We start from the raw sequence: 12,692 nt of genomic DNA on the forward strand, positions 1-12,692 counted from the left end.
CCTCTCACATTAGAGCTATGCCCTCTAATATTTGACAATTCCACAATACCTCTGACTATCGACCCTATCTATCCGTCTCATCATTTTATATTTCCATCAGGACCCTTGGCGTCCAAAACCCCCGGAATGCTGTCCAAGTTTGTCCAACCTCTCATTATAGTTAATATTCTCCAAACCAGGCAACATCCTGGTGAATCTCTTCTGCACCCTTTCTAAAGCCTCCACATCATTTCAGTAATGTGGTGACTAAAACTGCACTATTTGGTAAGGCCACTATACCCCAAATGTGGCATCATCAATGTTTTATTATGGCTGCAACATGACTTCCCGACTTTTAGATTCAACATCCCAACTGATGAAGGCAAGCATGCTTTAATGCCCAATCTAGCTGTGTTGCCACTTTCAGGGAGCAATGGACTGGCAATTCAAAATGATGGTAGCCAAAAATGCTGGAGAAACTCAGCGGGTGAGGCAGCATCTATGGAGAGAAGGAATAGGCAACATTTCGGGTCGAGAGCCTTCTTCAGACTGAAAATGAATGTGTTTGACTCGCTCAATGCCAAATGTGTCCCTAATTTTAATTTGGCAGTGTGGTTTACTTCACAGTGATCTTTATTTTTGTAAATGCCACCAACCTTTCAGATGACTGAAAGTAGAAGGTATTTCACAAAGTTTATTATTGTATGGATTATTTATCAGGGCATCTCACGAGTCCCTTCAGCCCATTTGAACCATACCAGTTCCCAGCAGAGCAATTCCATCAGACCCATTCCCCCTCAAAGTCACACTAGCCTATCGACTTTCCGTTAATTATTTTTTCCACGTATCTCCACCTGGAGTAATTTACACCAGCCAATTAACCAACCAACATAGTTTGGAGATGTGGGAGGAAACTGGGGCACCCAAAGTAAATCCACCCAACCACAAATGGAATGTGCAAACACCACACAAACAACACCAGAGGTCAGAATTAAAGCCTGGTTTCTGGAGCCTGTGAGGCAACAACACTAACTGCTGAGCCACTGTGTCACCCTAGTTACGTAACCATCAAAATTCCTGTATATATTTGTTAGTTATTGATTGCATCTGGGCAATGAATTACAAGTATTCAAAGAAGTAGAAGGTCAAATTGACTTTGGACTCTCTGAATTTGACCTTCTACTTCTTTGAATACTTGTAATTCGTTGCCCAGATGCAATCAATAACTAACAAATATATACAGGAATTTTGATGGTTACGTAACTAGGGTGACACAGTGGCTCAGCAGTTAGTGTTGTTGCCTCACAGGCTCCAAATTAAAAGCTGAGAAATTTGTAAAACAAAATAACTTATTAAAAAATCACTCCCTCTCGTTCTTAGATCAAAAATCTATCAGCCAAAATTGTTCTTCGTGCCATGAAGTTTCTCACTTTGCTCAAGAGATTGTTGACCTGCAGAAAGAGTTTGAACAGATACAGCAATTACTTCTGGCACAAGAGCCAGTGCTGGATGAGACCGTTCAAAATCATCAAACATTATCGTTGGACAACCGCAGAATCAGTAAGCAGGTTACCTATTATACAACGTCTATTGAGCAGATTAACCGAACGATGGAACGATTTTCAATGAAAGTAAATGGCTTGCAAACACTTGTAAAGGAACTCGATGGGTTTATGAGGAGGCTGTCCCAGGATCAGTATGATATAAGTATTGGAGTACAACATGTGAACATCACCACTAACCATAATTCACTATGGCTTGAAGAGATTCAAAGAAAAACGGATGAGGAAACCATAACACTACGGAAGATAGTGACAGACTGGCAGAACTCTACAAAAGTGTTTGGAGTCCTACGGGCTGCAGTGAGCAAGATGAATGACATGGTGAAAAGTGTTCAGAAGACTCTGGCCGCCACGCTCCAAACAATCTCTCAGAATTCTGAGTTCATGCACGACTTAAGCCTGCAACTACTGTCCGTGCACGAGCAGTTCGACAATATATCCACCTACCTTGACGACCATGAAGAAAATATTCAGGACATTATCTACCATGCAAAATATTATGAAAATAGAACAGCAGAGAGGTTTGAAACCGTTATGGGGCGAATGGTTGCTCAGGAAACTGAAATTAATACCATACTGGCCAACATCAATGCCACGAATAACCATGTGCACAGTATGATCAAATACATCGGCGATGTAAGGACATCTTGTTCCAGTGGGCTCGGAACCCATTCTGAAGAACTTTACCACCTCAACATTTCCCTAGCCATTATTCAGGGCACCACTGATATGTTAAGACAACGCTATAATCTCTTAAGCGCAATACTTAATAAAGAAATTAACAAACTTGGCGTCGTTATGGAAGAAATGAAAATTATTAATTTGCAACATGGAGAAGCAATTAAAAACTTCACAATTTTGAGAGGTGAACATCTTTTACTTTTTGTTTTAAAGACAGAAACATGCAGTGTCTGTAGTTTATTTCCAGTTGTTATGGATGTCGGTGCAACAGTAAAATGGATGAATGGTGGAAGGATTGGGTGTGCAACTGAATAGTATTTGAACTCACCTATCCCATATTGTAATGGTTTTGCAGTCCAGCCTTATGTGCTCTCGCATAAATCATGTAAAACCTTAATCTCAATTATAGTTCATAACTACTGAGGAGTGTAGTTAGTACTGTGGAAAAGGTGCTTGGGAGGAAAGATCTGAAGGTGGATAGGTCACCTGGGCCAGATGGACTGCACCCCAGTGTTCTGAAAGAGGTAGCTGTTGAGATTGTGGAGGCATTAGTAGTGATCTTTCAAGAATCACTAGAGTCGGGAATGGTACTGGAGGACTGGAAAATCGCCAATGTAACTCCACTGTGTAAGAAGGGAGCGAGGAAACTATTGACAAGTTAGTCTGACTTTTAAGAATTTTAAGTATTATTAAGGATGAGGATTCCGGGTATTTTTAAGCACATGATAAAATAGGCCAAAGTTAGCATGGTTTTGTTCAGGTGATATCTTGCCCGACATATCTGTTGGAGATTTATGAGGAGATAACGAAGGACAAAGGAGAGTTAGTGGAAGTTGTTTACTTGGATTTTCAGAAGGTCTTTGATAAGGTGTTGCACTTGAGGCTGCTAAACAAGATAGGAGCCCATGGCATTAGAGGCGTGGATAGTTGTTTGGTTGCCTGACAGAAGGCAAAGAGTGAATAAAGGGAGTCTTTTCTGGTTGCCTGCTGGTGACTAGTAGTGTTCCACAGGGGTGGGTTGCTACTTTTCACATTGTATGTTAATGATCTGGATGAGGGAATTGATGACTTTGTGGCCAAGTTTGTGGATGAAATCAAGGTAGGTGGAGGGGCATGTATTGTTGAGGAAGCAGAAGAATTTGGACAGGTTTGGACAGAAGGCAATTATGTGGCAAATTGAATACAGCAGAGCAAAGTGTACAGTCATGCATGTGTAGGAAACATGAAATTTCATTCCACTTTTATGCAGACGACAGTCAGATTTATGTGCCTCTTAAAAAGAAGGATGAACACTCTGTCGGACTGTTACTTGAGTGTCTCAACGACATAAAGGCCTGGATGGCTCTGAACCTTTTAAAATTTAATGATAAAAAGATGGAAGTAATGGTTTTTGGTGGCACCACTGGGGCCCCCCCTGTAGATCTGGGCTCCCTGGCCCAGTATATCAAACCAAGCATCACAAACCTAGGGGTTAAATTGGACCCTGAGCTTAAATTTGACAGTCAGATCAAGGCTGTTGTTAAATCAAGCTTTTTCCATTTGAGGCAGCTGGCCAAAATAAAGCCAATTCTGTCAAGGCAGCACTTTGAGACGGTAATCCACGCCTTTGTTACCACTCGGCTGGATTACTGCAATGCACTGTATGTGGGGGTTAGTGGGTCCTCCATCGCCCGTCTCCAGATGGTACAGAATGCAGCTGTACGTCTTTTAACTGGCACACGTAAACATGAGCACATTTCGCACATTTTAGCCTCACTCCACTGGTTGCCTATTCAGTTTAGGATCCATTTTAAAATTCTTTTATTTGCTTTTAAATCCATAAATGGTCTTGCCCCGCCCTACCTATCTGAGCTTCTACACCCTTATACACCCGCCCGCTCTCTCAGGTCAGATAATCAGCTGCTCCTGAGTGGGCCTAAAACTAAGCGGAAGCTCAGAGGGGACCGTGCCTTTGCTGTGTCGGCACCCAAATTATGGAACGATCTGCCTCTCCACATTAAACAGGCCTCTTCTCTGTCTGTTTTTAAATCTCTTCTTAAAACCCATCTCTTCTCCGTGGCCTTTGATACCCAGTAAGATGTCGACTTTATTTGCTTGATTGGTTTATTATTTTGTTTGCTTATTGCATGGCTATTATTTTTACTCATGTTTTATGTCTTTTGATTTATTGTTGTATTTCATATGTGATTTATGCGCCTTATGTGAGCTGTTATGTTATGTTCTGTTATGTTGTCTGTTTATGATGTCTTGTTTTTTCTTCTGTACAGCACTTTGGTCAACATTGGTTGTTTTAAAGTGCTTAACAAATAAAGTTGGATTGGATTGGATTAGGAAGGAACTGCAGATGATGGTTTACATCGAAGATAGACACAAAATGCTGGAGTAACTCAAAGGGTTAGGCAGCATTTCTTGTGAAAAGGAATAGGTAACTTTTCAGGTCAAAACCCTTCTTCCGATTGAGAGTCATGGGGCAGGGAAAGTGGAGGTATGAATAGGTTCAGAACAAATCAGAGCCGGCACTGATGACTAAGGAAAGGTAGAGCCCACAATGGCCCATTGTTGGCAGTGAATGAGGTGATAATGAAGGGTTATATGGATGTGAACTTTGTACTTTGGGAGAAGGAATACAAGTGTAGACTATTTTCTAAATGGGGAGAGATTTAGAAACAGAGATGCAAAGGGACTTGGGAGTGCCTGTGCAAGTTTTGCTAAAAGTTAAGTTGCAGGTTAAGTCAGCAATAAGGAAGCCAAATGCATTGCTGGCATTAATTCTGAGGGGACTAGAGTATAAAAGTAAGATGTAATGCTGAGGCTTTATCAGGGGCTGATGAGATCACATTTGGAATATTGTGAGCAGCTTTGGGCCCCATATCTGAGGAAGGATGTGCTGGCTTTGGAGAGTATCCAAAGGAGTTTTACAAGAATGATCATGGGGATAATTGGGTTAACATACGAGGAGTATTTGTAGTCTCTGGCCTGCACTAGCTGGAGTTGAGAAGGATAAGGGGGAACTCCATTGAAACCTGCTGAATAATGAAAGGCCTAGATAGTGTGGATGTGGAGCCGATGTTTCAAATAATGAGAGAACCTAGTACCAGAGGGCACTGCCTCAGAATGAAAGGGCTTACCTTTAGAATGGAGATGAGGATGAATTTCTTTCGCCAGAAGGTGGTGAATCTGTGGAATTAATTGCCACAGACAGCAGTGGAGGCAAGACATTGATGATTTTTAAAGCGGAGATTGATAGTTTATTGATTAGTAAGGGTGTCCACGGTTATGGGGAGAAGATAGGAGAATGGGGTTGAGAGGAAAAAATAGATCAGCCATGATCGAATGACGGAGCAGACTCGATGGGCCGAATGTCCAAATTGTCAAATTCTGCTCCTGTGTCATATGATCTTTGGGTCGTATCTGCGGGTGTTTAGAAAAGTCAGAGGGGAATGGTTTGAAATAAATCCTGTAGGATTTTAACAGGACGGCATTGAAGAGGAAGTTTCCTTATGTGGAAGAATCTAGAACATCAAACCATTGCTTAAAAATAAGGGATTGTCCTTTTAGGACACAGATGAGATTAAATTTATGAGGAGGTATATTTTTCGGCACACAAAGATAGACAAAATGCTGGAGAAACTGTCTTCAGAGAGAGGAGGAGAACTTCTTTAAAGTAGGCATGTCTTGAGGTGATTTGGCAGTGGAGTAGACAAAATATTTAAGGAAGAACTGCAGATGCTGGAAAAATCGAAGGTAGACAAAAATGCTGGAGAAACTCAGCGGGTGAGGCAGCATCTGTGGAGCGAAGGAATAGGTGACGTTTCGGGTCTAGACCCTTCTTCAGACTGCGTCAGACTGTGAGCCGTTGGGTCTGTTCCTGTACTGTTCTGTGTTCTATGTTGTGTACCCCCATTCACTGTATGAACCAGTGGTTTTGAGATCAGCAGGATGGATGGGGATGGATTTAGTGGCTATCTCAGGACTGCAGACATCTGCTGGGTGTAAATGGGGCATTTCCAAGGGCCCTCTCACCCTACCATCCTCTCCCACCCCCTTCTGAACTTTAAATACCAGGGGCTGTGTCAAGCTGAGAAAGCTGGGATTGTTGAGCAGACTCACACATTAAGTCAGTGGGGATGGTACCTGCTTGCTCCTGTGCCTGCTTGCTCCTGTGCCTGCTTGCTCCTGTGCCTGCTTGCTCCTGTGCCTGCTTGCTCCTGTGCCTGCTTGCTCCTGTACCTGCTTGCTCATGTACCTGCTTGCTCCAGTGCCTGCTTGCTCCAGTGCCTGCTTGCTCCAGTACCTGCTTGCTCCTGTACCTGCTTGCTCCTGTACCTGCTTGCTCCAGTGCCTGCTTGCTCCTGTGCCTGCTTGCTCCTGTGCCTGCTTGCTCCTGTCCTGCTTGCTCCTGTACCTGCTTGCTCCTGTACCTGCTTGCTCCTGTACCTGCTTGCTCCTGTACCTGCTTGCTCCTGTGCCTGCTTGCTCCTGTGCCTGCTTGCTCCTGTACCTGCTTGCTCCTGTACCTGCTTGCTCCTGTACCTGCTTGCTCCAGTACCTGCTTGCTCCAGTACCTGCTTGCTCCAGTACCTGCTTGCTCCAGTACCTGCTTGCTCCAGTACCTGCTTGCTCCAGTACCTGCTTGCTCCAGTACCTGCTTGCTCCAGTACCTGCTTGCTCATGTACCTGCTTGCTCATGTACCTGCTTGCTCATGTACCTGCTTGCTCATGTACCTGCTTGCTCTCCAGTGCCTGCTTGCTCTCCAGTGACAGCAGTTTCTGTGACCCTCGTCCACGCATTGTTTCTGTTCTTCATGTCCAACTTACTATTAGTCTGGTTTAGGAATGGAACCCTGTCATAATGTGCGGGCTGCTTGTATATTTTAAAAAAAATCTGGTTTCTTTAGCTTAACTGCCCAACAGCAGACTGAAACTTGTCTATTAAAGCTTACCATTTAAAGACTGTTATTTGACCAGAATGTGATTGCAGTTATTCGTGACTTGGGCTTGAGTGAACTGTGAAAGGTTTCAAATTCTGCAGATGATATAAAACCTGGAAGTGGCGGAAACAGTGAGGAGGATAACAGATTTCGAGTGAATCTGGACAGATTGTGCACGTGGATACGTGGCAGATGAAGTATGAAGCTGTGAACTGGAACTTGGCACATTTTGATAGAGAGAACAAGCAAAAACCAAAAGAATGTAAAGGGTGCAATTTCAAAGAGGGCACAGAAACAGAGAGTTCTAGAACAGCAGGGGAGTGGGGAGGAAGTAGGCGGTGAATGGGGACAGATCTTTGAAACTGGCAAGACAAACTAAGAAAGCTTCAATTATATGCATATAGTACAAGAGCAAGAAGCGATATTCAACTTCAATAATGTAGTGGTTTGGCCATCATTGGTGTATTGGGTCTATCTCTGGGCACCAGACTTTAGAAAGGCCGTAAATGTCTTGGAGAGGAAGCAGAAAACTGGAATTGTTCCAGGGATGTGTGGTCTGTATTGTATGAAAATCTGGGGGAAAGTGCCTCCCTATGCACTAGGGGCCATTTACAATAACCCGTTGTACTTGGAGCAGAGAAGGTTGAGAGGAGACTTGGTAGAGTTCAAACTCATAACAATCTTTGACAGCCTTTCATGCCGTATCAGGCTTATGCTTCCAAAATAGTTTTAAGACCTTTAAAATAACAGTACAAGCACATTCATTGTGATTTACTGTGCATGCGGTCCCATATTCACACTGCTAAGAGGCAAATGCACAGAGGGAATAATGGGCAGATGGAGGAAAGTAGAAAGGGACAAAAGTCAGCTTGCTGGGATACTGGCTGATCAGAGGAGTCGATGGGAAGAAGGTAACATGGACAGAATGAGCAGCAGTCACAATGACAATGGGATCTAACATGGGTTAGTGCAACACTCCTCTCCTCTTTGTTCCAAAGTACGACCATTCCTCAATTTACAAAAAGTGAATTGTTCCTGGAAAACATTTTATTCAGCAACATTTCATAAATTGAAAGGGCTGAACAAAATGGAAATGTTGGTACAGTGTATTTCTCTGCACAGAACATGGAGCTCCATTTGTCAGAATGAATAATAGTTTGATAAGTTGAAGACACATACCTCAAAGAGTCAATAATGTTTGCAGATTGAGGAATGCCTATAATAGTTTTTTTACTGTAAGAACCTAATTGTAGAGATACGGCTCAGAAACAGGCCCTTCGGCCCACCATGACCATGCTGACCATTGATTGCCCATTCACACTAGTTATGTTATCCCACTTTCTCATCCACTCCCTATGCACTATGGCCGTTTACAACAACCAGTTGACCTACAAACCTGCACATGGGATGTGGGAGGAAACCCCCAGAGTAATTCCAAATGGTCAGGGAGAAAATATGCAAACTCCACACAGACAACACCTGAGATCAGGATCAAAACTGAATCTCTGGTGTTGAGGCAGCAGCTCTACCACTATGCCACCGTGTTGGCTTGACTGCTCAAATGTTGAAAAACATATAATGCAGAAAGTGAGCTTATGGGTTGAATTTCCGTTTCACAAAGCACTTTATTTAGGTTATCACCACTGCATCGAAGAGTTGTGGCTTTGTTCATGGTTTTGTCTTTTTGATCCAGGAAAATCTCTTGTTTATTTACATACGAAGCAACGCACTATCTAGAGAAGAGCGCAGAGTTCTGGTGCCACAGCCAACAGCTCCACATCAATGAATGTCATCACAACAGAACAATTATCTCATGGAGTCAGAGTCAGTGTGGAAACAAATTGTCCACACCAACCAACATGTCCCAACTACACTAGTCACACCTGCATACGTTCAGCCCATATCCCACTAAACCTGTCCTATCCATGTGCCTGTCTAATGGTTCCTTGCCATAGTCCCTGCCTCAACAACATCTTCCGATCTAATCTACCTAATCTTCTATTTGTGGGGTAACACTGAATGGTGTGTGTGGTAGTGAAAGGAATGTTAAATAAACTTTATGATCAATGTTACTAAATTTTATTTATGGATATTTGTTGTGTATTTTTTACGATAGGTTTGCCCGGACCTCCTGGACAAAAGGGAAACAGAGGAGAATCAGGGGTAAAAGGAAACGTTGGATTTGCAGGACCAAAGGGTGAAATGGGTGACATGGGACCCAATGGAAAACAAGGTGCACGAGGTTTGGATGGACTCCCTGGTGATCGTGGAGAGAAAGGTCCAAGAGGTGCAGCGGGAGAACATGGTCCCAAAGGAAATAAAGGGAACACAGGGAGGTCTGGTGTGCAGGGTCAAACTGGTCCTAAAGGAAACAGAGGTCCACAAGGGAAACCAGGACCACTTGGTCCCAAAGGGCAAACAGGAACGAAAGGAGATTCTGGATTTCCAGGTCCCCTGGGATTTAAGGGGGAGATGGGAAAAGTGGGCCCTCCAGGACCACCAGGCTCAACATAAAACAAAGCACTTTATTTTGTTAAACTTATTGTATGTTAATTATATAACCGTGTATCACAAAATGTATGCATTTTATCAGCAGAATTTAATGTCAAAACTATGAAACAGATTCAATTAAACTGAGATAGTCACCATCACTGACATGTGAACTCTTGATCACATGCAACTAGTTGCCAGCAACAACTTTAAATAGTCATTGTTGAAATGTATTGTACACAGTAAACGTCATGGCAGTGATTAAATGTCATTTTGGTTTGGCTGTTAAAAGTCAGATGGTTTCGTTGATTGCTACAATCTAGAAACTGGCCCTTCAGCCCACTCTGTCCATGTTGACTGTCAGGTGATAGACACAAATTGCTGGAGTAACTCAGCGGGTCAGGCAGCTTCTGTGGAGAAAAGGAATAGGGGACGTTTTGGGTAGAGACCCTTCTTCAGACCATCAGGTGCTCATCTATACTAATCCCATTACCAGCACTGGTCCTTAGCTTTCTATGCCATAGCAATTTAAATGCTCTCCTAGATACTTAATTATTATGATAGTCCCTGCCTCTACTGCCCTCTCAGATAGTGGCATTCCAAACTGCAACTATCAGCTGGGTGAAAAACAAAAATCTTGTACTACTTACATTCAATCTATGGCCTCTGACTACGTACAGTACACATAATATAGGTGTTGTGCAATTAAGAAGTCGAATGTCTATTTTGGGCCTCAGTGGCGTCAGTATAATGGAGCAACACAGGAGCCTTGCCTGATCCATATCGGGTTCTTAACTGATCACTGAATGTCCTTATATTAAAAAAAAAACATTGTTGCTTTGATGCCAGAATAGCAATTCCTGATTGCCATTTCTGAGGTTGGCTTTGGGCTGCTGCATCAAAATAAGTTGGTCACTATAGGCAAGCTTGGTAGGTGCTGGTACACAAAATTGCTGGGGAAACTCAGCGGGTGCAGCAGCATCTATGGAGCGAAGGAAATAGGCGACGTTTCGGGCCGAAACCCTTCTTCAGTAGGTGCTGGACAGATTCTCAGTTAAAATAATAATAAATGGGCTGCAGCCCAATCTTTATTCAGTGTTGTGACTTTCCACCACAGGTACGTCACAGTCATACTGGGCATCATTGAATGTATACTCTCATGCAAAATATTCATATACCATTTAAAGTTGCATCTTTACTGGCTTATTCTGTTCTGTAAATTGACTACAGTGTGGGATTTTATACCTATCATGTAAATCCATAAACAATTTTTATCAAAATGTTTACTGCCTTAAACATTAAGTTATTTTAATTAGTTTTAATTTCCATCCACTTTTAATGCATTATTTGTTTCTTGTTTATATAAATGGTGTTAAAATCGGAAAATGTGTAGTTTCAAAGTGTTGGATTGCTTCCAACTTGCTCCTGCGAAAGATATCCCATGTTTAATCACCGCGCTTATAGGGAAATAAATGTTAAAGCAGCATGAAAATGTGCCAAGGTCTATGATAGTGCTTCACAGCTTTGACATCTGTGCTACTGAGTAATTCTTCCTACATAATACTGTTCAGGGGTGGGCAGGACTCGCCCAAAAGGAAAAATGTTTGTTTTTTTTTCTCAATGGGGTACTCGTTAATAATTCAGTGGATTTATATTATATAAAATACAGATTAGAATATAGGCCACCCCTGTATTTTAATCATGTGACAATGTTGCTGCATGATGCAAACGTTCTTATTGCCTAATAGTGACGTTCTTAAGTATATCCATTACATTTTCGCAGGGATATGTATCCTTTTGCTAAAATGGTTGTCTGTTGATAAATGCGAATCCAACTCATGGCCCAAAGTCAGAGGTTTGACTTTGCCAGCAGTCAAATTGAATATATGTTTCCAGAAGAATAAGAATCTTAGCACCCCTAAACAACATCTTCCCTGCCATTACCACCATACCATACAAATAAGTAAAACAAGTATCATGCACTCAACAACCATAAACGCTTCCTCTAAAACTGACAACTTTATATGGGACCGTAGGAAAAAAATGTATTTGCTTTAATTTACAAAAATGTGACGTTACCTGAATGTATTAAAAAAAACATTTGCTTCCATATTTACTGAAAATCTGAGAAATTCAAGCAAAAACATGAAGCAAAATGATGCTTTAAACAGATTTGAACATCTCCCTCACTTAATATCCTTATTGCTAACACATTAGGGTCAATTTCTGCTCTCTGGGAATAAGCAATACAAGGAATAAGTGGTATATATTATTTGTAGGCATTCATTACATTTTATTTGTTCTCAATACAAAGTTAAGAGCTGCAATAGAATAATTTTAGCAATTAAATGATGTTTTATTTACCTTCTATCTAGCCAGATATTTGTGATAACTACAGGATGATGATTAGTCAAGTTTCACTACAGAGATGCATTACATCAAATGTAAATAATGTATGTAATTTGGTGGTTTCTGTTCATTATGATACTGTTATAATAGTTATATCCTGAATTCGGATGAACTCTACCAAAAGTTCACATGCTGACAATAATCAGGTTATCTTCATGATGCTCTTCAATCCTTTTAATTAAATCTGTGACAACTTAAAATAAATTTTAAGATTTGTGCTATTTTTAACTTTTTATCGCAGTTTGAAATATTTTCTGCAAAATATTTGATTGTGAATTGGAATATTAACTGATTTCCTTTGTAATTATGTTTAAACTGCAACTGGTTTGCATGCTGTTATAAATGTAATCTAACTAATATAAGCTTTGTAACTTGTTATTGTAAACAGGTATCTGAAGTCCAGACCAAATAAATGTTGTATGCCTCACTATATTGTTGTCCTGCATATAATTTACCAAGAAGCTGGGGACCATAGTTTCCCTATGTGTTAGGTATAGTACATATTTTCCTGACGTGCTATAACCAAATTTTAGACAAATTAACTTGGTTCTGCAGCTGTGATAAAGCAGAGCCAGTATTGTGCAAAACTGGCAGTAACCTCTGACATGAAGAGTTAAATCCAGAGATAGACACAAAATGC

At 41.5% G+C, this 12,692-nt stretch overlaps 1 protein-coding gene across 2 annotated transcripts in view; it reads left to right on the forward strand.

Annotated features, from left to right (window-relative positions):
• The window catches only part of scara3 (scavenger receptor class A member 3), a 45,237-nt gene extending 32,755 nt beyond the window's left edge, over positions 1-12,482 (forward strand). For both annotated transcript variants that reach the window (XM_033021084.1, XM_033021085.1), the window contains exons 6-8: positions 1,360-2,406; positions 9,270-10,577; positions 10,679-12,482. In XM_033021084.1, coding sequence (XP_032876975.1) covers positions 1,360-2,406; positions 9,270-9,667 — 1,445 coding nt within the window. In that variant the 3' untranslated portion in view covers positions 9,668-10,577; positions 10,679-12,482. The remainder of the gene's footprint in view (positions 1-1,359; positions 2,407-9,269; positions 10,578-10,678) is intronic.
• The last annotated feature ends 210 nt before the right edge of the window (positions 12,483-12,692 follow it).

The sequence above is a fragment of the Amblyraja radiata genome, chromosome 5 (assembly GCF_010909765.2).
Source record: "Amblyraja radiata isolate CabotCenter1 chromosome 5, sAmbRad1.1.pri, whole genome shotgun sequence".
Classification (NCBI taxonomy): Eukaryota; Metazoa; Chordata; class Chondrichthyes; order Rajiformes; family Rajidae; genus Amblyraja; species Amblyraja radiata.